The sequence below is a fragment of the Arctopsyche grandis genome, chromosome 3 (genome assembly GCF_051622035.1).
Source record: "Arctopsyche grandis isolate Sample6627 chromosome 3, ASM5162203v2, whole genome shotgun sequence".
NCBI lineage: Eukaryota > Metazoa > Arthropoda > Insecta > Trichoptera > Hydropsychidae > Arctopsyche > Arctopsyche grandis.
The window spans coordinates 5,588,584-5,616,553 of NC_135357.1; the positions used below are offsets into that span (position 1 = coordinate 5,588,584).

Genomic DNA, 27,970 nt, shown 5'->3' on the forward strand with positions numbered 1-27,970 from the left:
TGGTAGCGTATATATTTAGCACCACTGCGATCGATGGTTCGACTCACCAAACTGCTGGTTAGATTTGGGGGTTTTGTGACTCCAAATCGATCGTTTCTCTATCAGAGTTTGCCAATTTTATATGATCATTGTTGAAACGATTCCTGAAAATTAGTATTCCTGTTGTCACAAAAATCTGTGTGTATAATTTGTAGAAATTATGCACAGAAATCTGAAATCTATAGATGTCTCTATAATTTCGTGTTTATTATGTGTATAACAATTGTAATAATAATTGTGCACAAAATCTAAAAACAATCCATAGATATCTCTATGATTATTATTTGTGTACTTGATTAATTATTGTATTCGATGTTTATTGAACATACTGTATACTTTGTCTGTACACTCGTCGCATTGGAGCTATCTGTAATGACGAGTGTACATTGATTGTAATAAAAAATAAAAATAAAATTGTGAATTACAGGGTTTAAATAATAAGTACGCTAGGGGAGAAGTCAATAAATAATGGTCGTAAGACCATGGCAAAGGTTAAAAGTGGACCAATATCTAATTGAAATAGTAATTTTAAATCTGGAAAGAAACATGCGTTTGCAATAAAGAACTTTGTCGTCGATCCAACCCGTTCGAAATGATGAATGAGCGTGTGTGTGTGTCTTCGTGGATGTGTGTACGCTTCCGCGCAGCACATTTTAAATCCCCATACTTGTCCACGCGTCTGCCACAAACATAACCACATACATCGCGTCCATTTTTAAATATATTATGTACATGAAAATAAAGGTGTAGTAAATAAAAAACTTCGGTTTGCAAAGTAATAATCTATAATTTTATTCAATTAATATTACAAAAGTAATTTGAAATATTAAAATTCAACAATATTTTGAACTTACGGTTTTCGAGAGGATAATATTTTCACACGTCGCCTTCTTATCATTAAAAACTATTATCAAAATGGAAAAATAAACTTAAAGAGATAATAAAGTAATATATTTAAATATATAATGTGCTAAATAAATACGCACGCATTCCCACACACGTCAAATTCTCACAAAGACAGAACATTCATATGAAAATATTACAATCTCACTGCAACAATATATGTATATATAAAACACTCTCACTTGAATGCATATCATCTGAAACATCCACACATTATTGGGAATGCGCCCGCTCATTTTACATATCTAAATCAGTCTTATGAATTAAGTGTTAATTATGCGCATAATAGTTACTGGAAAATATTACAAAATACGTACACATATCATCGATACAATGCACTCACAATTTATGACAAAGTAAATTTTTCCATTCAAAAACATGTCGTTAAAACATTATTATGTTCACTATTGAATTTTCATAGAAAGTCATCGGATATAATGAACAATTAATTGACAAATTTTCTAATTCATTCCATTGTTTTTCAGTCATTTACATATAAATCAATTTTGGAAGGAAAATTGTTAAAAAATTTTACATTTTTTATACAACAAGAAAAAAATCATGTCTCCAATCCATACAAAAACATTCAGTGTACTTTAAAGTCAAAATTATACATATTTAATTAACAATAAAAGGAAATTATTAATAGATAATCCCACCAACTTGTTTCAAACGAGATACGTCTATTTATGTTGGAAATCCAAAAGTACAAATACCTTAAACAAATAGAAATCAATTATCATGCGTTTTCGTTGTTATGCACTCGGTTAACTTATTTACCGAGACGCTTCTTATGTATGCATATGAATAAAGTAAAAAAAACATACAATATACACGGAATTATATTGTGGATATAATTTTAAAATTCCGGTTTAATCATTATTAAAATATTGAAGAATTTTTTGAACTGCATATGTAGTTTATAATTGAATTTTGTAAACTTGACAATATTCTACCATACTAAGGCATAATTATTTTTAAGATACATGTTTATTTAAATATACAAACTTACAAAAGTAATATGAATTTGCGATAGAATGTATGCAATCACTGATCTAAATAAAAATACAATCACCGACAAAATGGCAGTTATGCTAATACAGCAAATTACACCTAATAAAAAAAATTTCTACCGTACTCTCTTCCTAGTAACAGTTGTTAACAAATAATTAGTTGATAAAAATTCCAAATTTTGTATGAAAGATGAAATATATGTAGTATGCAACAAATCCCAATGCATATTGTTTTCATTTTGGCAAAATTCACACATAAATCGTCAGCCAATTTGTTAAAGCCGTATTACATGTGTCAAAATGTGGCGAATTTTGCCAGAACGGCAACTATATTTAGAAATGTGACACTACATAAGTTGTTTTCATAATAACCTAGTCCAATATTCACAAGTTTCAAAAGGATTGTGTAAGTCGTGTGAGGCTAAAGACACTACCAGATTTTAAGTGCAAACTTACACTACAAGCATACGTAATTAATTCCTGAGCAAGTCTCGTAGAAGTACAATGGCTGTTCATCTTTAAACTAATTGAGATTTTTCATTTTTTCACCACTAGCAAAATAGTATTCTATACATATGTACTTTCATAATACTTTAAACTGATTTTCACTTATAATTATGCTGTGGTGTTTGCATTTTGCCACAACGATGATGGTAATGTGTCATAGTGAGAAGGCACCGTTACAAGAGCGTCATCCGAAGTACGATTAATCGAACAATTCTGTAAAAATTAATAAGTAAAACGTTAAGATTTAAAAGTAACAGCGAGAAAGAAAAAGGGCTCAAAATAAAACAGACCTTTGGTTGATGACGGTGGGTGTCGACACATTCAATCGGTAAACGGTGTAATTCTGCATGATATTTATGTCCGTGAGCTGTGAGTTTTATTATCGTGTGAAGTGGCACATTCATATAAGGTAATTCATCTGGAAATAAATAAACACAAATTAATAAATAAGACTGCAAATAGAATTTGCCATATAAAAGGGAATGTATCATTACCGAGTTTAGCGTCTAAGAAATATCCGAGCACGCATCTCAGTACAGCCTGATGTCCGACTAAAAGCACGGATGTGGAATTGTCAAGAGCTGCAAGTGCAGGTCTTAGACGAGCCATCATATCAATATAGCTTTCACCCCAGGGATAACGGTATCTCAGTTTATCTTGGTCCCGCCAAGCAAACTCTTGTGGAAAACGTTGTTGCATCTCTTCATACGTCAATCCTTCACATATGCCCTGCATGAATAACGCGAGTATAAATAAAATACAAAATTAAAAACAATAATTAGCGAATATGCTTTGGAAGCTTACGGCATCTAGTTCATTGAGTGCTCGTACGCAGTGCTTGGGTGCGTTAATTGCTTCGGCAGTCTGTTTTGTCCTCTTCATCTCGCTCGTCCACACTTCAAGGTCTTCGGCGCCGTCGACTTTGTTCATGTGGGCTGCTAGCGCTCTGGCGTATTGGAATCCACGGGGCGAAAGGTTGGCGTCGCCTCCGATTCTTCCCAAGACGTTGTACTCGCTCTCGCCGTGCTGAAAATTTCAACCACCGACGATCGCATTGATATTTCGAGGAACAAAACCAATGATAGCAATGTCGAGCGGATGAAAATGGCAACGGCGAGAGATGTATAAACCTAATAAGGTCGGCACCGTAAAAAAATGAGAATCTGCGGGCTAACAATGACGATAGTGACTTTGAAATGTAAAATTTTCTATAATTACTGGATTTAATTATATATAGCTATCGCATTCATTGAATAAACACTTTTACCCAAAAACAAAATATAAATACTGAGCCTAGGGATACTACTCCTGTCAATAAATGACTATTCTTAACCGTTTGCCCGCGGCCGTCTTCTATGGAAGCTTTGGGCGACAAGTCTGTAGCGCGGCTGTCTTCCATAGAATTTCTGAACTTTGCACGGGATTTTGAGGCTTTTATGCGCATATTTCAACTGTTTTAAGGTTCAAAATTGGTTGAATATATTACTGAGAGTTGAATGCCATCTATTCAATTTGCTTAAAATGAATATATACCAGTCAAAAATTAGTTTTTTGTGGAACCATACTGAAACCTCGCTTATGTGACGTCACGTAATGTATTATTTGTTTAAAATAATACTTTATGTGTTAATTAATATATCTGGTTACTTGGGTAAATATTAAAATCTGTATTTGAGGTCGAAAACTTGATTGCCAAATTCGCGTAAAAGGTGCCGCGTAAAGGGCTTGTTCGCTATATTTATTGCCGCGAGCAAAGGGTTAAAAATTGTTTCAAATGTATATATGTCAAGTAATTAGAAAGAACATTTATTTTGATTAAAATAGTAATTTTGACTGTATAGGCATAGAGATTTTGATACATTAAAATCTGGAAAAATCACTTTTTTAACTATACAGATCTCGAAAATCTAACCAAATATAAAAATTTCAATATCATGTGTAATAAGTAGATTCAAATTGGTAAAAAAAAATTGAGTTTCAATCAAGGCATTGTAAAAAACGCGAAAATTTACCGTCCAGTGTAACTTTTAAATCGAATAACATCCCATATATGTATGTATGTATAAATGAATGATATATGATATGCATAAGCAATGAGTATGCAAAAGGTATTCACATAAAATGGCATTCTAATGTATATTGTATTGTAATTATAAAAGCAGTCGAAGCTACCAGACTTAAAATAAAAGAATTAAGAAAACAATGTAAAATATTGTCAAAAACATACAAATAATAAGTTGAATTAGACCACTTTCATAATACCCTGCTCAATTTAGCAGTAAACTTACATTTAAAGCTAACAAATGTGAATAAATTTGGCAAGATGATGTATGTAAAAAAAAATTAAATTACTCACTCTTGTGAAATATATAGTTTGAGGCATGGGTTTGACATTTGACAGGAATCCCAAAATCATACTCTCTCTCGGCCCACCCAATTTGTACGCGCTGACCGATTCGCCGCCGTTGATCACTCTGATGTAACTGATATCCTCGGAGACGGGATCGATCGGCTCGTATTGTCTTGTGTAGTGCTTCATTTTGTTTTTCAAATCGTCCAACGCTTCCGGCCGCTTCATGTCTTTATAATCCGCAGAATAGTCGAGAATTTCAACAATGTTCCTCTCCATTAGATCATTATCGTCACAAATGCATTCTATGAACAGCACTCTAATCCCCAGATCGTTAACACAATGATTACGAAGATCGCCTCTCTGTTGTTTGGTTATATTTGTACCGTCAAAAATCTATAAAAAAAAATTAAATATATTTATATACATATTTCATATCCGTAAGACCCAATTAATCAGATTTCAAGAGTCTCGGTGATTACAACGAAATGTCTATACCCTTCAGATATAACACACAGATTACCTAAACACAATCTGCTTTAGGTCATCAACTTTAGAGAGTCTTTAATTAACATTATTATGCTGTACATATTAACATTAGAATAATATAATACTATGACTACTAACAAAATTAAATTAAAATTGTAAAATAGAAAATGATCAGTAGATCAGTAGCTATTAAAATAGATATAAGATGTATTGTGAACATAATTTCGTAATAATAAAAAGCATTTAAAAATCAATCAGATTTAAATATTGTTTGTGTGTACTTATGTAAGTTCCTTAAACTTCTATGTATATTCTACTAGTGTTTTTCATGTTAATATTTTATATGATACGTGGATTGAAATTTAAGTTTAAGCTATTGCACATTATATTGCCAAAAAATGCACTTTGACCTGCTACAGATCAGTTAGCATTTCTAAATCTAAATTAAACATTTCCTTTTATAAGTGCGTCATAACTTTATACAAATAAGAAATATAATCCACAAAAAAAATTTTTTTAATGGGAAAGAAAAGTTTTTATCGTATTTTTGAAGCAAATCTTCAAACAATAATGAAATTTATCTATTAGCATATATTTAGAATAATTTATCATACCTTTACTCATTCCACACATTTAATTCAAATTCTAACAAAAGGAATCACTAAATATTATGAATAATATGATATTAAATCTAAATTCCAAGAAGTGAGCAAAGAACGTTTAAAAGACTTAAGAATACATATTCAATGTCTAAAATATAGTAAATCGCAAATAAACTTACAGCAATACTATTGCCGTCTTTGAGCCAATCGATGGCATCGTCGACGGCGTTGCGTGCACTACGCATACGAATATCCGCACCAGTTGGATGATCAGCTCTGAACATGTCGTGTCTTGCATAAGCTTCCATGATACGACGACGATATTCACTGCATTCAAAAACTAAAATATAAAAAAAAAACAATACATTGAGCCATTAAAACGTGGAAACATGAGAGAGATTCAACTGTCTAAGTGCATTCGTGGGTGAACAATAGAGACCCCAGACTAGGCTAACGGGACTCAGCAAGTGCCCGAACAAAAGATACGCTGTAGTTCTCACACACCTGAGCGAGTGCGTGCGTAAGCAATAGACTCGCCAGGATAGACCTTTATGTAAGTGTCTAGACAAGAGACACATTAATGGATCGGGGAAGCTGTGCTGTGCAACTTGTCCTTTATAAGGAGGTACACATGTTAGATCAGATTATTCAGGAGTGAACGGTGGCTCCGTGTGGACCTCTGGGATCGTTGAATCAATTCTGTGAAGCGACTTTGGCCTTTCATTTGGATCCTGAACCCACCCCTATGCAACAGTAATGTCTAGACCAGTGGTTCTTAACCTTGTTGGAGGTATTGACCCCCACCAGTTTCATATGCGCATTCACCGAACCCTTCTTATTTGGCACCCGAATCATATGAGTCGGGTGTGTGTCTTGACCTCCAACGAACCCCTGAGACTGACTCACCGAGCCCCTGGGGTTCGATCGAACCAGGTTAAGAACCACTGGTCTAGACAATAGACACATTAATGGAACGGGGAATCTGTGCTGTGCAACTTGTCCTTTATAAGGAGGTACACACGGTAGATCAGATTATTCTGGAGTGAGCAGTGGTTCCGTATGGACCTCTAGGATCATTGAATAAATGGTGTGAAGCGACTTTGGCCTTTCATTTGGATCCTGAATCCACCCCTACGCAACAGTATCAAGAAAATACATATTAAAACTTTTCGAAAGGTAAAATCTTGTAATACCTTTAGTACTTTCTCCGCCCCAGTTCAAGTGTCTGGCAAGTCGGTGTGCCACGTGTGTCTTTCCTCTGGCAGGGAGACCCACGAGAGCGACGAGAAGGGGTGAAAATTGAGCCGACCCTCCGACTCTTGAACCAACTGAAACGAATAAACATAATTGTTATATGATGTTTACACTGGGTGAAAATATCTCAGACTTAGGATGAAGTAAATACAGTTAAAACTTGTGAAAACATTGACACGATCGTCTTTACGACTATGCAAACACGTTTTACAGTGCAAATGTTTTCAGCAAACCGACATTCATTGTGAAAGTATGCCGACTTACCTAAATTTGGATTTGAACAGGTATATCGAATACGAAATTGTAGAGAATGACATTCAACGTGTTCAAACAATTGTAAAACATATGTGTGACATTGTAATGGTATTGATGTTACTGTTTTATAGATATGCGCGTTTAAATTCAACGTTGTTCTGTGAAAAGGTTAAAAAACTTAATTATCAAAACAAGGACATGTTGTCGAGCTACCCATAATAAATTTTCAAACAAATCCTATCATATTTTATTAGATAGAAGAATGCAATGAATGCAATTTGCTATGACTTATTAACAATAATAAAAAAAAAAACAAAGCAAAATACTAGCCAAACAAGAATACACTGATTTCCGTTTCCTGTCTATTGCTTATAAATACATTCATATACACGACATTCAATAATTACAATATATTATATTGATACCGAATGACTTGTATGACCTTATAAATATAATAGCAACGAGTTACACACATATGCCTGGGGCTCATTTGAGTATTACTACAAATCAGACATCGGATTACTGAGATAGATAGTATGGCGGGTTCAATTCCTTGAAACTTACAAAGATATGATACGAAAAAGGTCTTGTTACATCTTCATCAAGCCGATTATGGAAAACAAACAAGCAATTTGAAATAACAAATCTGACTTTAGCACACGTTGCAAAAAACGTGCCGTATAACTGATAATTGTGTGGAAAATCGATGAAATCTATGATGATGAACAATACTGATGATCCTAGGAGTTGAAAAGAGGATAGAATCTTCATTTTCTACGTTGAAAGTATCTGATATACATATGCATATAGTATGTGCATATTACAAAATTGAAACTTCATCATTATTCGACAGACGTGTCGTCAATTGTGACGCAAACGATCTTGTCTGCAGACATTTTTGACATCAAAATCCTCCAATAACACAATACTAATTGATTTATACTGTAAGGCCAATACTGATAAGTCTGAATGGAACAGATAGTGGATATAATAAACGGGATATTGGTTGAAGTTCACTGATATGTCGAATATGGGTAAACACATATTATAAATTAACATCAATACCTCTAACTAGTAAGATGTTTTAATAACGAAATTAAAATAAAACACTAAGTTAAAAAAAAATGATTTAATACACAAACTTTGTGAAGGCACTATAAGTCTGTTCTAAAAAATGTTCTTCGTGGAACCAAGCACTTAAAAGTTGGTAAATATAATAATAATATTGTAGAATGTATGCGTTGTTGATTCAATTACAATCAGAGCTGTGGATTCAGATCAAAATTTACCAACTCCAACTCAGACTCCAGCTTGAACAGTTTTAATTAGATTGACTTGTCTTGCCAACGTATAAAATTATTAGTAATAAAAATAATAGCGGTTTTCAAATTATAAAGAATTAAAGGAATTAAAAAAATTACTAAAAATCGACTTGTGATCCAATTTATTGAATTATTGGTAGTGAAATAGGTATATTATTAAAAAGAAAGTACATTCATAATATATGTGTATGAATTTCATACACAAACAAATCAATTTAATAAAAAAAAAGTATGAGACGGAGGAAGCATGGGTTTTGGCCAGAATACATCAAAATATATGCAATTCAATGAATTTATTTGTAATATAATTTAAATTCATGATTTTTATAAAGAAATTATTAAGTTACAATTTACTTAGAGTATTGGAGTCTTTAAATTAGAGGATTAAATTTGAGTCTTTAATTGAGGCATACCGTAATACTATTAATAAGATTCAGTCAGTTGAATTTTTACGACTCCGTCTCCGCTTGAAATGATCGGACTCTTCAGCCCTGATTACAATACAAATGTAAACAAGGCATTTGATACGCAAATGACTTTTACACTTACTATCAGGAGGGTCACCTTTTCTCATTCTGCTGATACTACACAACGAACCTGATAAACTTTACAAAAACTTCATAACAAACTAATTCAGTTTCAAATCCATTGATTCCACTCCATAAAGTGTCTCAAGCAGACCAATTTGGCACGGATATCAGCAGAAAGATCAGCAGACCAATAAAATATCCCGGCTCGTACTTTGCACCCGTGTTTGTCAAATTTATTTATTAAATTCGATTGATGCCAGGAGACGACGAATAAACATAAGACTTTAAATAAAAACATGTACTTTTAGCTTTAAAGCTTATTTTAACATGTGACTTCCCGAAATAGTCGTAAATAAGACCAAACCACCTACGCAACGGAAGAAAAGGTCGACGACGCGATGCTACTGCTATGTTGTTTGCTCATATATATATATACATACATACATATATTGCGAATGAAGTGGAAAAAAAAGAAGTTAAAACCTGTCGCGCATAACCTTTTTCGAGTATCAGGGGGTCAATAATCGAGGTCGTTCACCAGACTCAAAGTTTTCAACATAATGTAATAAATTTTCAACAAGCATCCTCAATAAAGCCAAATACGATATTAAAACATTTAATTTTCAGGCCAATAGTAACAGAGATAATAATGTCGAGTATGAATTATATTGTGATTGCAAGCAAACAGTTAAAAGAAACATAAATCGTCTTAAAATGGGTGTGTGCTGACGACAGCTGTGCAAAAAAAAAATTATCGTCAGACCAGTGTGGGCTGACTTGACGTCACAAGTTGTGAGACACACCCAGCAACTACTTAGCATAATGAAAAAACGTTCACACTCTGGGAAGATAACCCCGCGTCAAGAAAGTGAAATTATAATACTTGAATAGCACATGAACTTAGTTTTAGAATTGGCAGAGGATGCATTATCTGACCTAGTGCAATGATATCTACTAATAATGAAAATATATAACTATTTTTTTAGTTCAATATTAACATTCACATCCCACATTAGCTCAACCTTAATAAACAACCAAAATACTTATATTAAATACGATATATCTAACCAAGACTATGGAACTTTAGGATAAAACAAACATCTTACTTCATTTTCCAAATAAGACAAGGTAATAATTAAGCTCAATACTAAATACTACCTCAACAATGTATTTTTACTTTCTTTGTGTGCAAAAAGGTTCTAGAATTTGTCATAAAACTTGATCGATACCAGGTTTATAGTTTGGGCTATGTTTAAAAGATCACTTTATGAAACTAATATACTACAAGTGCATACATATTTACAATTCTACGAATAGATAGCATTTGAATCTGGAAAAACTAAGCTATTTAACATATTAAATACACATATGTAAGTAAATACACACATATATAATCTCAGTTATTCTACATGCTCAAAACCACAACAGTATAGTCCTTATCTCATCATTAAAACCAATACGTTTTGAGTACTATTTAGATAACACACAACATACATACGAATGTACATAGGTCCGGTTTGATTTTGCTTTGTAAAAAGTACTTTCACAACACAAACTAGTTGATTCACTCAAATGTAAGCAAACGACCATAAAGCAAGTATCATGCGACCCTACGCTGATCTATTTCGAGGAATCTCTTGACGCCGAAGCTGGCAACCAATCGCCTGCTAAGCGTTCAATTCGCCAATTTTGTCAATTGAAAAACAGGCGGGAAAAAATCCACAAAAAACAATGACCACCTAGCAACAGACAAGTCGTCGTGCGATATTATCTTGAGTGGTAAATTTAACGGCCTTGAAATCATAGCGATTAAATGTTTCGATGGTGAATTGTTTTTTTTTGTTTAATATAAGTAAGATGTCAAATAGAAAACTAAAATTTATATGTATATTTCCAAACAGAACACTTTATACTAAAAATACAAGTAAAAGGTTGCTTTTACTTTGACCACTCCGGCTAATGCTGATCAATGATCAGCATATTGTGATCAGTGATCACAATAGACTTGTTTCAATATGAACTTGTTTGCATAAGATAAAACAAGAATGGTTAGCCTTTTCTTGCTATATCTGAAAGATATAAAAACGTACACGTTTTCTGAAAGAAATTTGGCATACTATAACACTTCCTATCCCAAAACTGTTCATAGTTGTGTAAGTATTAGTCAGGTGTGGGATTAATAACAGGACTAGAGCAACATCGAATTGCTGCCAAGCCTTCTCTTGTTACGTTTTCAATTGTGGAAATTTCAATTAAAAAAATGGTAAAAACTACCTACATACAGGTATTTTTTACCATTTTTATTTCATACTAAACAATTAAATATATTTAAAAGGTATTAGAAAAAAATACGACCGCGTGCGGATCGAGCACAAAATGGAGACATTTCTTTTAATTTTTAATAACTTAATATGCCATAACCCATGCGATGATATTCCATCGGGCACAACACTAGTCTTATATACAAACTGAAACGGCGTCTGTAATTCGTTTCTAATTGGCTGTCGTCAAAGTCATTTCTGATTGGCTGGATTGGTCAAAGGGGTTTGGTGCAAACGATCGACAAGTGCCAGACAGACTGAACCACAGATTAACTGGATGGCTGCTTTAAACTCAATTCTCGACTTCACGAATGATAGATTGCACATCAGATGACGAGTAACCTTTCGATGTGCACAGATGCAATTATTAAAATGGTAATTATTAAAATTGATTTGGATCTTTCTGGCGAGTTTAATAAGGTTAAATTCGGAACTTAAGTATCAGAAGCACAGAACATATACAGGGTAGGTATGTCGGGAGTTCGTGTAGATTTCGCTTGGTGTAAGTGCGAGCAGTGCGCACGCATAAGGTACACGTGTCGTTAATCTGTTGTTCAGTCTGTCTGGCGCTTGTCGATCGTTTGCACCGCATCGCTTAATATGCCATAACCCATGCGATGATATTCCATCGGACACAACACTAGTCTTATACATATATGTATAAACTGAAACGGCGTCTGTAATTCGTTTCTGATTGGCTGTCGTCAAAGTCATTTCTGATTGGCTGGATTGGTCAAAGACGTTTGTGATTGGTCGGTCGTTAAATAATACATATATTTTTTTCGATTCAAATAAATTTAATAAAAAAACAAATGAAGATTTTGTATGATTCGAGGGTATTCTCACTACTAGATTGCATTTCCATTTCAAATTACTTTTATTATATCCGTGTTAAAACGGAAAAGATCGTCAAAAGCGGAACTGAGCGAAGCCGGGTAGCACCACTAGTTTTATATAAGCATGAAATACAGACATAAATGTTGACACTTATTGCCTCCATGCATCAACAGCTGAAAGATGAACAATATTTTCCCCACAATTTAACCTTCACCTACAATAATCTTGTAATTAAATCTGGTGAATACATCATTTGCAACTACATAAATAAGAATTTGGTAAACAACAAATATATGTAAAATAATCAAATCTTTTTATAGAGAAGTTAAGAAACATCTTCTTGGTAAAAAAAACGCTCATAAGTATGAGAGAAGAAATGGGTCAACTCCATCATCCCAACACGTTGAAAGATCAACAAAAAACGTTTCGGGCCAATTGAGAGTGGGTCATAATGGCAGTGGCGTCGATAAAATCAAATCAATTCCAGTCAATTGTGTCGTCAATAAATAATAACGATAAAATCATAACACGCCACGATATCGGCTGAAAAAAAAATCGTCACTATTTCGATTGTGACGTAGCAACGAAAAGAATTACAACCGTAAGACCAATCGATAAGAAATGTCGTACGATTGCGATAAAAAACGACTATGTGTATAAATAATACAAGACAAACCTTTACCCTTTCTAGCACGTTTTAAATTTGTATTTTTAGAACGTGTGAGAGAATCTATTTATTTATTTATGTTTTCGTCTGGTTTTATTTTTGGGATAATTTTCCCACGGTCTATTCTAGACGATGTGACGATTGGGTTGAAAAATGTGCGAATTGAATGAATTTTATCACCAAAGTCATAATACGGATGTCGACGCACTTGGGGGGTACGCGCTCTCACACATGGACGACAAAGAGTCTATATTTAGACCAACACATTTGCAACTCGTGCGAGTGTGTGAATTGCATTGTTGCCAACTTTCAATTTTCGATTTCCCCGTGCATATTCTGATCATATACGCTTCATGTTGGGTGCTTAATAATACATAAGTGTTAGCTCTTCACTATTTGACAAAAGTTATTGTCTGTTTCCAAGAATTCTTTACAACAGTCATTTTTAGCCAAGCTATAAACTCTACTAATAATTAATTGGAAAACCTAAAGCGGCCGACTTAACAAATATATAGAATTAAAATAAGCCGCAGATCAATATTTTTTCAATACAAATAGAACTTTATTCACCAAATGACAAATGGCAAAAAGGAGGTTTGTAAAAAACGCCACGGGCCTAACTTAGCATTAAAAAAAAGAAGAGAAAATGCGCCTTACACAAAAAATTATATTTGAGTTTACATAATTTCTGCTATACATGTACATATAAGTTTTCAGCAACAAATTTAAATGGCTAGTATTTCAATCAATTTAGAGAAGTATATACATCAGTTTTCGGCCAGTATTTTACTAACAAAATGGTCAGTATAAATAAAATAAAGTAAAAATGATAGTATAAGGGGACTTATGGAGTGAAACGACAGAATTGTTAAAGACACGACTATTTAATGTGATGGGCGGGAAGGAAGTAAAGCAGCTGCAACACAACATGCAGCCCAGTTGGTCCCAGCTCGCAGAATGGTGACCAAAACTCGTAGACCATATTGTAGAGCCGCTACAATACACTCGCCAGAACTAATAGCAATGCTTCTTGGATGAAATTGTATATCGAGATCGTACCAACCTTGTGTTGATACCAACCGAAAAGTAATACTGGCCATTCGTTAAAATACAACTTACTGTTATAATTAATACTGGCCTTTTATTATTTACACTGACCATACGTACACTGCACGGTGGATATTGGCCGTTTAATATACATAAATACTGACCTTTTATATTTAAATACTGACAAAAATAGAGTAAAATACAATCCTTAGCCTTCTAGTAGGAGCATAATATTTGAAGAATAATAAACCCTTGTGAGAGATTTGCGTGTGATCAAGGGAACTTGAAGGAGTAAGTAGCAAATGCAAGGCACCTGGGCCTCGTGTTAATGTCATGTATTAAAAATTTAGTTTTTGGGGGCCTAAATATTTTTTCGGATCTAGATATGTCCCTGTCTGTAGACGAGCCCTGCGTTTAGGAAAGAAAATTGAATGCAAATTTCAAGCATTTGCCGTTTTTCTAGAATAATTAGACGTCAGATTGTCATTACGGCAATTGGCTTTTGGGTTATGGTTAACAATAACTTCAATTATTAACAAAAATTAAATTTATCAAAATAAATAAACTATCTCGAAAGGTGTACAATAATATCGCGTATGTATGGACAAATATGCAATTCAAGTGTGCCATTATCGCACGTCCTTACATACTTGCGCGTGACTGTAAATACAATTTAAAATGGGTTTACGACCCTGAGTTTTAACGTTTTCATCGCTGTATCGTAAAATTTTAACGCTTTAGCTGTAGATAACTTCATATCTGCAAAAACAAAATGACAAAACATACGTATCGACGAAAATATTATGCATCTGTGAATGCACGCGTGAAGGAACACGAACAAAGCTGAGATACTGCAAAGCGCTGACATTATATCAACCCTGAAGACATCTGAAGATCCGGCTGCTTGACGAAAATCCAATCAACGACTGAAGATTTCGCACAAAGAAATGACGAGATGCAAAAGCCGGCATTTCACTAATAGAAAATCTACACAAACTATTCTCCCAAAGCTCAAAGTCCATCTCAGAAAAGAGATCAAGGTCATCAATAAGCAAAATCCATACTAATGTTTCAGCATGGTGACTACTCGAATTGACGTAAGATCATCGAGAATAACAAACCAGGAAATGATGCAAGAAAAAAATAGCACTCACGTTTCTCAGCACATAAAGTACCTACTGACAACAACATCAACATTAAAAGTGCAAATAAACATGCGCGTAGTGTTTTCAAATACATACATGTTCACATAAATAAAAATACCATAAAATGATTAGTCAAGATAGACAGTCTGGAAAAGTCTCAAGCGAGTCATCTGGTGCATTCACGCTGCGCACTTAAAAGACAACTTGGGTTCAAAGTCCCACGATTGCATGTGTGCATAATATTATCGGTGCACTTTAAAAATACCAAAACAATGCACTTCGAAAGTACGTTATAATAAAGGTTAATTAAAGTGGTACCCATTTAATGAGTAGTGTTCAAGATTACGTATCAGCAGAAGACAAATCATACGTATGTCATTTTTTACATACCTCCTTTACGTTTCATGTTCCTGTTTAATCATTCCATGTATGTAATTGGCGTCAACTGAGCATGAATATAAGTATGTAAGTATGTACATACATACGCAATTAAATTTGAATTACATATGTATTACTAGTGGCTTGTGTGCACATAATTGTACACTCGGTAAAATATCGCAATTCGAACAACGGAATTAATAATTTAAAATCTAATTAATTTTTTTGAAAAAAAATTCTTTTGTCGACCACTCGTGTGAACGAAGTGATATGCCGCGTCTCATTCCACGATATACGATTCCAAGAGGAGAAAGAGAGACGGAGCATGGTTAGTGAGTACTTCGTAAACACTCAACAAGCTCCGTCTCTTTCCACGATATACGATTCCAAGGGGAGGAAGAGAGACGTTGCATGGTGTTAACAGTGAGTACTTAGTACACACGCACACACGCACGCACCAGACAATTATTATATAAGATATTGCAAGAACGTAAGGAAGATCTGTAGGCAAGATCCCAATATGGATCAGTGAGCTTTTTCCTCGAAAAGCCAAGTTTTTTGGTTATCGATATAAGTCCTTCTACATATGTATATAAAACTTCTATGATACAATTTTGGAATTTAGTTATCGCTATTTTGACTTCCTGATTTCAATCGATGTACACAACTCTTACAGATAATTATGACCAACGTTCCATCTAAGCTGCGCGCGTGCGTTCCATAACACACTGAGTGGTATGCATATCCATGCAACCGACAAGTTTCTCCTACATTTCTTCAAATATGGGATTCACCGTTATCGATCACTGTCAAGCAAGGATAAAATATAACCGAAAACACTCCAGGGGGTGATTTTTGGGACTGTGTACCATGTACATGGGCTAGGGGTGCTGCGTTTTTTCGCATATTCAAAAGTATCCAGAAAAAACACGCATAACGTACCACTCAGTGTGTTTTCGCTCTTAGTTTCAAACCTCCCGCGAACTGATCACTGATCAGAGTCTAACGCGCATTCCGAAAATCAACAAAACGGTTATTTTTAAAATTTTACATAAGAATATTTTTTCAGTCAATATTGTTTCGAGACCGAATGTATTTTCGAATTCGTTTTTGCTGAATTGTATGCACATTCGGCGACCCATCTTCATGTCATTTTCGGCGCCACTTATGACCTATTCCAGATTGTTGCAGTCATGATGATGATGATGATGATGATGAATGCGAATTACAATTTTCTAAAGAAAAACATGAAATGATTTAAATGGGATAGTGCTATATTGTTGACAGAGTGTTATGGGGAAACGTGTTATATGGAGAATGTTGTACGTGTTATATAAAAACGTGTTATTGTATATATTTTTTTTTAAATAATCAATGAAGTGCTTTAAAATAAATCATTAACTGATTTATGGTGAGAATTTCAAAGTATTAACTACTTCTGAATAATTTACTGTAACTGCCAGGTCAGCTTTGCATTCTTGTAATGTATAACATAATATTGTTTACTTAAGAATATTGTTTTCACCTCGTTATGTAAATGTCGATAGTAAAATATACTTCATTATGAAGCGTTGTGAGTTGTGACAAGCTGTAAACAGTACAAAGTTTGATGCTGTAAAATGTGAATGTTTTGACGTAATTTTCAGTGCATGTGTTATTTTTCAACTTGATAAAAAGTGATCAGAGATCAGGCAAATATACAGGTCGTCTATCAAATAATACAAATATTTATACATATATACTACAATTATCATGTTCATTTTACACAGTGTGTGGTACAGTATTGTAAATTTTTAAATCACAATGAATACAGATAAGATTGTGTATTTTTAAAAAAAGCTGGAGCTAACTACGCAAAAGAAAGTCAATAAGAGTTTGGCTTATGAAATCGTTATACATACGTTGTAATAACGGTAATCTCACTGATAAAATCCATTGTCTATGTAATAAATATGGTTATGACAAAAACGCTAATAGCATCACCGATTATGTGGGAGCAGACCAGTAAATACCTACTTATCGCAAAAATCGATCATTCAATTATTGCAAAATATGTTACACTGGATGATAAATTACATCCTGTTGATGTTAAATTCTGCGGTCATATATGTACATAATGTAGTTCAAAAAGGGTCAATGTGTTAATAGTTCGTGATAATACTGAGCAACAAAAAAAAATATATCGGAGCGGAAACTGATTTTGACCCACTGAATTCGAATGTGACAATATTTTTTTTAGCTGGATTATAAACATGGTTTAGTCAACAAGTGACGAAATTAGCTCATAATACGAAAAGTATATATATTTTTGACTTTGAAAATTCGCTCAATTATGCGTATTTTAAATCAATAAAAAAATTAAAAACGTCTAACGTCTAACAATTGATTCCAATACTCAATTTTGACATATGTAGCAACACTAGATTTTGAATTAAAGTCTGCAAACGCTAAAATCTGTAAAAGTTGCACGCCCATATCTCTTACATGAGAATAGACCAACAAAAATTATTGCCATATTCGAATTCAGTGGGTCAAACTTAGTGAAGATTAAGCAGTCTCCGCTCCGGTACGTACAAACGTGATTTTTTGTTGCTCAGTATACGATTAAAACTTGTGTCTATTGGCTAGGCACAAGGTCTAAAGGCTTAAAGGTCTACCCTGGCGAGTCTATTGTTTACGCACGGTAAGGTCTGTGAGAACTCCAGCGTATTCTTCACAGCGTGTTCGGTCACTTACTGAGTCTCGATATCCTAATCCAGGGTCTCTATTGTTCACCCACGAATGCACTTAGCAGACAGTGGATACTCACTCTCATGTTACAATATTATATTAAATGTGGTTCGGTGATCACTGGTCACAAATTACTGTCACAAAGTCACTAAAATCTCTATAACGGAACATCTGGCAGCCGAAAAGTCCATCATACTAACGATAACTATCATAGTAACGAGAACTTGAGTGCCAAATATTGTGTATTCGCGATTTTCATGGCAAAAATTGTCTTTGTGACCACCCCAATGTGACGAATAGTCCAATTACCATTAAATGTATCTACACTATATAACACTATGCTCATTATTTATTACTATCCTCACGTATGGCCCTTTCATTGCACCCCCCGCGTTGCTCTCTCATTCCATCCCCGCACGCTCGCCCGGCCGTCCGCGCACAATCGAAATGTGTTTGCGTGTGTCTTCGTCAGAGATCCTGAATTGATTCTTATGAACTTCTGATAATTGTAATATTTATTTTTTAAATATCCATACTTGTCCATGAAAAAAATAGCGCAATACGACCGAAATCCATCATAAAAAATTTAAAAAAAAATCTCATACGCACAAAAAAATTGAATTGTACAACAACAGAAACTAGATTATGCCTAGTTTGAAGCTGATGCATAAAATTAATCTCTGTTAAAAACCCATTATTAGCGATTATTCAATTCAGAACATATCAACACAATTAAGGCAAGAAGATTACACACTGCAACGCAGAAAGAATACATCATCAAAATCAATAAGCATACGAATGAAAATAACAAAAAACATGCTTCATAAATAAAAATAGCGGCATATTCCACAAGATAAAACAATACCAATTAACTACCATTTATTACAGGCAATATACATCTGACAAGCAGCATACGCATCTTTTATGATCTGATTCAAAAACGTCACGAGCCGCGAGATAACTACCGTTATAAAGATACGTTATACATATATGTGTATCTGCCAATGGAACAAATCGATCGTACAGATAAAGTCACATTTGGAAATGCTATTTTAGTAAACGCATCTATGTAGTGGGTATATATCTATAACCAGATATAGTAGATGCCGTAACAGAGAGAGAGAACCAATCTGATGTAGCATAATTGTAAATCAACTTGGCAATGGTTCATCATCGTTCACACGTACACATCTGCAAGCGAGGTAAATAATGTTCGCGAGCCGATATGCCATTGACCCATATTTTGGCTTCGTTTGTCACTACTGTCAGTTAAAGAAAAACAACTGTGTATGTACTATGTAAGTATCAAACTTTGAGTTGAGTAAGCACCCAATTGGTACTGACCGATAATAATAAATTTCTTTCATACTACTGGTTTAAGTTGAAGGCGTTTGTGCAAAAGTGTACCAAAAAACCTCGACTCGTCTGAAATTTTAATTACTCTTGGGTTATAAATACACGACGGCGAAGGTGAATATTCTTATTTTGAAGAATGTGGACTGTCAAAGAAGCGTGTATGACACTCATAATGTGCCTCACCGACTGAAAACAGAGGTGGCTTACCACCTCAATTTATCAATATGGAGCTGATCGAGCCCATAAGTTCACCAGGCCTTCAAAAGCAACTTTGCCTTCAGATACCACATGATATGAAACATTTAATCCGGTTTAAAAACTGACAGTATAAACAAACCGGCTCAGATGGCACCCTAACTTAAAATTTCTTCTTTCGTGTTTTTTTTTTCTATTCATGCTCCATGATATCTTCGAGAGCTCTTCCAGTCTCAGATTATTATTACATAAGTAAATATTTACCATTATCCATATGTTGAGCTAAATAAAATCTCTAACTAACACGTTCAACCCGGCGTGTACCACCGGTGGCCACGCGGATAGTGCTATAGCAGACTATAATTTTACGGTTCCACTTCATTGAGCACCCCAACACTAAAATTCCTATAAAATCCTAAATATTTAGGGACAACTCATTATATAAAGTGATTTAATGCCGTCACGCATAATTGGGTGCCAATACGCGTGACAGTGCCGCCACATGGGCAAATGTATGAAATCATGCGCCGGGCTGAATGTGTTAAATTATATAATAAAAGAGCATCTACATTGAACATGTGTACTTGGAACCTTGGATAGAAAACAAAAATATTTCCAGCCTATGACGTTTTCTAGATATGTTGGTAGATTTATAGTCTTTCACCTTCAAAATCCAATAAAGAAGAACGTTCATAAAAAAACTTACAATAATTCTTTATACTGGGTTGACACGATGCGATTAGCTTGGACCAAGTAAACTAGACTAGTAACGTGGACGTCCAAAACCTTCAAAAACAGTTGGATCACCTGTTGCCACGCTTCGAGTAGCGTCCAAGTTACTTACCCAGGCTACTTGTTCCAAGCTACTCGCATCGTGTCACCCCGGTATTAATAATACATGATTCTTATTAAAGATGTAGAATGCAGTTTCTCATTGTCATATTTAATCAATAAGCTTCAATGAATCATTTTTTTGCGCAACAGAAGGATTTTTCACAGAATTAGTTGAGCGATTAGCATAGAATGATCTGATTAATTAAGCAAATCCGGCTAATAAGCACAATAAGCCAGCACTTATTAGATACATACGATAATCCACCAGAAACAACAGCGTACACCCACAAGGTTCATGGTCGAAGTACACGAAGCCAGCGTGAAGGACTCTTCACAATCATAAATTTCATTTTATCGATAGCCTTACCCAAAAGATAATTCATTGTTTGAATTGAGTTTTTGCAGATTACAACTAATATGCAAGCCCCCAAAATGGGACGATAATTAATCGACACGAAAACAAATTGTACAATATGTACTTTCGAGCGACAAAATTATCACACCAAAGCTCAAATGGGCCAAATTCGACTGCTGATATCTGAAATAAACTGTGCAAACACGCACCGACTGATAAACGACTACGTACGATGTTTTTAAACCATGATTTTGGACATTTGGTTTTTACATTGAGATTGTTGACTTTGTTTGAATTCGTAGCATTCAGGGGTAACGACCTACCCGTTGACTGGGTCAACTTCGAAGAAAATCAACACATGGTAGTAGTGCAAATGAACTTTTGGCAAATGGTAAGTTTCGTTTCCTGAAATGTCAGGTCAAGAACCGGTCGGGTTTGCTCACTTTCTAAAATACCGGCCTTGGTTAGACAACGCAACAGGCATGTGTGCATTGTGGACAAAAATACACTCGTGCATGTCCAAAGTACCATTTTCTAAAAGTGATCTGGAAATCCTTTGTAATTCAAATAAGGAAAATTATGATGCAATTTTAAAAAAATATGAAAAGATGATCTTTTAACTTCTTGGAATTATCAGTAGTTTTTTTCTACAGTTTAATAACACATTATCATGAGAGAAAATTTCCACTTGATTCATAATAACAATTAAAAATTGCGCATCATTACTACTACTACTATTATGAGAGAATGTAATATCACTTATCAGCTTTTTTTTTTTAATTAAAAAATCAACAATAACCTTTTCCACTCGAAGATTTTTTAGGTGTTAATAAATTTAAGTAAAAATAAAAAATAATATTTTTAAATTTAATTTTACTGACGAAAACACATACAAATGGTTAATAGAATATCCATCAAAATTAATTTAATTTTTTTTTTTAATAATTAATGAACGTTTTACAATTCAAAGTAAATATGTCAAGCGAAAACATTTCAAATGTCACGTTAATTTTATTCAACTTGAGCATTTGGTGACACTATTTATGTACATAAATACTGTCACCAAAAACGATTTTCGAAAGAAAATTTACTGCGGCGCATTTAAATGCGTTGCAGAATACACTTCCACCTGTTATAATTATTTTAGGTATCTAAAAAAGAGTGATTTTAGTACCTTGTTTACATTTTAAAAGTTGGGTATTATTTTATTTTGAAAACGTGATTATGAAATGATGGCAACGAGGAAATTAACCAATCAACGGACAGGTTTTCAAGGAGATTGCGGCCGGCAATACGGCCAGAATAACAAATGGCCACCAATTTTGAAAAAGAAAGCAAGTACATACATACGACGTTTAATCGTATTGACCCTTATCATCGTCGTGTAGAAGAGGTCAATCGATGGAAAGTTTAAGTGTTTTGCAGTTGGTTTCGTGGAAAATTCCAACAAATACAAAAAAACATGTATGCAAAATCAAAACAAACACATACACGTACACATATTTATATGTATGCATTTTTTTTTGTTCAGTTGAATCAGAGCCAAAAATAATATCTATACATCTTCTCACAGTAGGAGTTCTTCGTTGTGAAAGATATCAAAATACATATGTACACACAGAGAGAGAAATTGCTCATCAACGGCAACTTTTCGAGGCAATAAATAGTTCAAGGTGTTCCTTTCTCCGTAGTTCCAATAAAAATACTCGATAATATTAGTAAATAAGTTGTTTTGAATTGTAAAAGTAGCTAATTGAAAAAAAACTCCTAGTAAGCAGGTTCTATTTCAACACTCGATTAATATGTACATTTGCGTAAGGTGCTACTGTCAACAACAAAGGTATTCTAATTTCACAAAAATAAGCAATTTAAACAAAAAAAATTGAGACTTTGTTCTACTAATAATATGCCGGCTGTATATTATTTGTTAATTAGAAAAACAATAAGAAATTCCAAAGATTAGTTCCGATCGTCATTTATACATTTCCAAAAACTGGCAACTGACAGCAGACACGAACAGGCACCAACTATTTCCTAATTACTATGGCTGTGATTGAACTCTATCGATATGAAACAACTCCATTATAATTACATATGTACACCGTAAACAATTGACGATTATAAAGTCGTAAAAACCAACGAGAATAAACTATTTGATATTGAACGAGTGAATTAAGTACGGCAACAACCTCATACCAAGGATTTTCCTGTACACCGAAGTTACAACACCAAATCCTTTCACTTTTTTTGTTGTAAACATCAATACAGGAGCATCAAACATGTAAACAAACAAAACTGCAGTGCATACATAAAGTGATAATTATTAAATATGTAACATACTTGTACATACAGATTAAAATCACATCAATCAAAAGTGCCCATTTTTCGCAATAAATCTTGAGATTATAACCACATCGTTTGTGATTAAGCCGTTCAACTCATTCTTAAAAAATTAAAGACATTAAAAAATGATGCATCACTGTGTACGAATACAATAAAAATACATAAATATTCAATAGACTAAATTTAAATGCAAAATTTGTGAATCGTGACTAAACACAAGCGAAAATTTCTAAAGAATAAATTTATCTATTTCGAATGTTCTGGGAAACAATGCATTAACAGCTTCGCCAACATTCAAAACGATCTCAATAAAAAGTGAACATTTCGAATTTTCATATTTGGAGTATTTGCCTGATGAATCCACACTTGAGTCGATGATATTATAGTATTATATATGTTACAGAAAGAATGTAAAGCTCGCTGATCTATTATACATTGTCTAGTATGTGTGCATCATCAAAATCATCTAGTAACAGTGTACAGGGAGACAACCTTTAACTGCATAACTTTACGGGTAACAGGAAAAATGCACAAATAGTTGTACTCTCGAGACATCCAAACTTTCAAAGATATTCAAGGATAACGAACGCAATATAATTCGACAAAAGGGCGTCAAGGGGTATTTGTATCCAAGGGTGTTCACCTTTTTTTGTGGAATTCGATAGCGCAAGTTCTTCTTGAGCGCCTTTTTAAAGTTAGGACTTCTCGAAATTGCGCCACGATTTAGTGCATTTTTCCGGGAACCAACTTAACGCTAACCTAAAATCGTAGATAATACGGATGTACAGTAGATTGAATCTCGTTAATTATTGTCTATTTCATATGGTTCGTTGATTATTCTACTAAAATCTCGATCACGGAACATCTGTCACCCAAAAACTCCATCACGTAAAATATTGTACTAACGAGAATTCGAGTTCCAGTTATTCCAACGATCGCAATTTGCGCAATAATCCAAAAATACATTGGTTATTTGAATAAAATCGGCTCCATTCTTGAGCATAAAATTCATTGCAAGAATAACGTCGAAACTTTAATCAGCTGTCTGGTGATAAAAGAAAATTTACTGATGAACAGCGCAAGTGCATGAATTTGCTAGCCAGGGTATACCTTATCTAGTAAAGTATCTGTTAAATGTAGCATTGTAAGCTTTAGCTATAAATCAAAGCTGATGTATGCACTTACTAGACAATATATACACCTGCAAAACTTGACGCTTTTACTGTAACATATACGTACATACATTGTACGAAAAATATTTAAAAGAAGTTCTATGTTAAAACATCAAAATGAACTGGGTTAAATGTGTGCAAAAATTCAACACACGTCGATTTGAAATGTGACATTTCATAGCTTTCGGCCAAGCGTATTCTCGTCGCCTATTGGTTGGCATAAAAACAAACCACCCTCCGATTGGCCGAAATCAAACACACACACACACACACACACACACATATGTATCGAAAATAAAAATAATAAAATTTGTACGCGAAAAACAAACGAACAGCGGAAGAAAATATCATTCGTTTGGCGTTCACTCACCAGATCGCTTCGCAGACTTGTTCATCCTGTTGTCCTCTTTGTCTTTCTGCATGGAGTCCTCGGTGGAGACGGGAGCCATCGTCTTGGCGATGAGGTTCTTGATGGTGTCGACGAGGGAGCAAGCGTGTGCCTCGCAGGCGGATCGGCCAGCGACTGTCGCAGGTTGCGATTGCGATTGTGATTGTGATTGTGATTGTAATTGCGTACTCGAATGAGAACGCGTGGGCTCGTCCGAGGGGGGCGGGCCACTTGTTATCTCTGCCTCTACTGAAGAAGAGCTGTCACCAGTGGTGGTGGCTGTGGAGACTGCGGGTACTGCGGGTACTGTGGGGACTGTGGGGACTGTGGGGACTGTGGCAGACCCTCGCTTCCTCTCGAGATAGATCTCCCTGGCGACCGTGGCCACGTAGCCCAGCCGCATGATGTAGGCGAGCACGGCCAGCTGGTAGTGCAGCACCAGCGACAAGTACACCTGGCAAATCTTCACCAGGCTCATCCTCGATCACCAAGCACCAGACAGAGTTGACCGTTGACCGTTGACCGAAGACCGATGACGAACGAAGCGCTCTACCTTCGCAGCCTACTACTCTTCGCAAAAGTGGTCCGAGGAGGTGTGTCTGATGAAGTGCAGCACGTGAGGGCGCATATCCTTGACGCACGTCAGGGGAGTGCCTGCTCCAGCTTCAGCCCCCTTGCCCTTCCGAGAGCGACCCTCCCTCGCCACGCACACTACGCACATATGAACACCGACGGTGAAAACCGACGCAGCTGCCCGATCAGACGAACGTCTTCGAGACTACGAGACCCCGTTCTCTCTGCCTACTGCCTACTGTCTACTGTCTCTGTGCTCTTTGCTTTCCACGCGCTCGACGCTTCGAGCTATTATTAGTGAGGAGTGTGGGCGTAGTGGGAGGAATCGAGAGTCTAGAGTGCTGGCTGTGGCTGTGGCTGTAAAGTGCGTGCTGCAATCTGACCCCGAATGCAGTTCTCGCCTCGGCCGGTGAGTGGGAGTACGAGATGCACCTTCCCGCACACGACCGGTTCTACAACTAGCTGTCAACAATAAATCGATAAGCTTCGCATGTTTTCGTCGCAGCGCCGTTCGTTACGGCCTCAGCAGGCCGAAACACGACCTATGGCTTCGCATCAAAACAAAGAAATAAATGTCAGAATTTGAGACCTAAAATTAATAATTTTACATACGTACATATGTATATACGGTTCGGTGATTATATCGCAAATGTGAATCGCTACCAGGATAACCCCTGCTACGAAAATCGCTCGCGCGGTCTCCTGTCGCACAGGAAAATTGCCGTACAGAAAACTGTCCAAATATTGCTCAAAACTGCCCAAATCTCGTATAAAATAGCATTTGCTGAGCGGTATTTGGGCAGTTTTCTGTAAGGCAATTTTGCTGTGTGACGAATTTTCGTGCGACAGAAGATCCGCGCGAATGATTTTCGTAGCGGCGGTTATCCTGGTAGCGATTCACATTTGGTATGTAACCCGTTTACCATATATACATATATACCAAGAAGGCCTAAAAGGTAAACCCCAAATGCGCCTTCCTGGCCAATTACAAAAAATACAGCATTTTTGTTATTACGTAGGTCGCTGAATCAGCTAAATTAACGAGACATCTATGAATTTTAAACTTGTACATACATTTTATTGTACATATGTAAATCATACTCAAATAGTGGTGACATTATGGGGGATGAACGAATGAGACGACTGACATGTTGATGCACGTGCTTTATTTATGACGGCTGAAGGCAGAGTGAGGTAGCTACTCTGAACATAGCCGAATTGGTCCCCACTCGCAGGAAGGTGACCAAACTCGACCATGTCGTATAGCGAGCTGCCACAACATAGTGGGTAGGATGGTTTTGTGGCGGCTCGCTTATACGACATGGTCGAGTTTGGTTGCCTTCCTGCGAGTGGGAACCAACTCGGCTGGGTTCGGAGAGCTACTACTCACTCTGTCTTCAGCTGTCATATAATAAACACGTGCATTAACATGCCAGTCGTCTCATTCGTTCATCCTCCATACTGGTGACCCCCGACATCGAGCCACGCAGCCTCGATCAATTTCAACATGCCGCTCATCCCTGCCTCGCCGAGCCAGGCAGGAAGCTACCCGCCGCGCCCCCATCGCCATCAACACGCGTCGCGGCCCGCGGGTGACAATAAACGAGCAGACACGGCTACCTACCTACCTACCTACCTACCGACGTCCAGCCACAACGTCGATGACAGGTGCTTACAAAAATGGGGGAGCGAATGAGACGACGATCTTGACAGCTGGATGTGGAGTCATGCGCGATCCACTACACATAGAACGGTCATCCAGCACCACAAGACATACACCACCTCAGCACCATCATCATCATCATCATCAAGGCCCCGTCCGTCCCCACGAGCGTCGTCACGCCGAGACGGGCGGTAGCGCTACAACACCTCCACGAGCCACAACGACTCACAGTCCAGCTCGGAGTATCATCAACCACATCGATGCCCCTGCCGCCCCCGCCGCCCCACCAACCGACATCAGCCTCGGAAGAGCGGCGCCGCCGCAGCATCGCATCGCGCGACCATCGGACCAGCCACCGTCCTGCTCGCGACGTCACCGCCCTCGAATCTACCGACCATTCAGGGCGGTACACCTATGTACACAGCGGATGACCCACGTCAACAATTTTTTTCTCCCCACGTAATAATTTTTTCTCTTTGTGTAACAATAATTTTTTTCTTTTGGTAAAATTTGTTTCTTTGTAATTTTGGTATCGCTGATGCTGGGGGGGGAGTGATGTGGCGGCTCGCTTATACGACATGGTCGAGTTTGGTTGCCTTCCTGCGAGTGGGAACCAACTCGGCTGGGTTCGGAGAGCTACTACTCACTCTGTCTTCAGCTGTCATATAATAAACACGTGCATTAACATGCCAGTCGTCTCAT

At 35.9% G+C, this 27,970-nt stretch overlaps 3 protein-coding genes across 8 annotated transcripts in view; 2 read left to right on the top strand and 1 right to left on the bottom strand.

Annotated features, from left to right (window-relative positions):
- Positions 1–27,970, top strand: part of LOC143909790 (uncharacterized) — a 743,449-nt gene that overhangs the window by 156,645 nt on the left and 558,834 nt on the right. The gene's annotated exons all lie outside the window — the stretch shown is intronic.
- Positions 806–26,142, bottom strand: LOC143909801 (6-phosphofructo-2-kinase/fructose-2,6-bisphosphatase-like). Its single transcript, XM_077427997.1, has 8 exons — positions 25,015–26,142; positions 7,097–7,231; positions 6,083–6,243; positions 4,819–5,208; positions 3,267–3,488; positions 2,957–3,191; positions 2,753–2,880; positions 806–2,675 (listed from the first exon to the last, which is right to left on the bottom strand). The coding sequence occupies exons 1-8, from the start codon at positions 25,508–25,510 to the stop codon at positions 2,571–2,573; spliced, it is 1,872 nt and encodes a 623-aa protein (XP_077284123.1). The 5' UTR covers positions 25,511–26,142; the 3' UTR covers positions 806–2,570.
- On the top strand, positions 24,994–27,959 carry LOC143909808 (uncharacterized). Of its 5 annotated transcripts, none has more exons than XM_077428015.1 (3): positions 24,994–26,239; positions 26,499–26,713; positions 27,042–27,950. In XM_077428015.1, exons 2-3 carry the CDS (start codon positions 26,657–26,659, stop codon positions 27,729–27,731), a joined length of 747 nt encoding a protein of 248 aa, XP_077284141.1. In that variant the 5' UTR covers positions 24,994–26,239; positions 26,499–26,656; the 3' UTR covers positions 27,732–27,950. The 5 variants fall into 5 exon arrangements, with proteins under 5 accessions (XP_077284141.1, XP_077284138.1, XP_077284140.1 ...); XM_077428012.1 differs by having other exon boundaries at positions 24,994–26,234; XM_077428014.1 differs by having other exon boundaries at positions 25,298–26,234; positions 26,499–26,695; positions 27,042–27,959.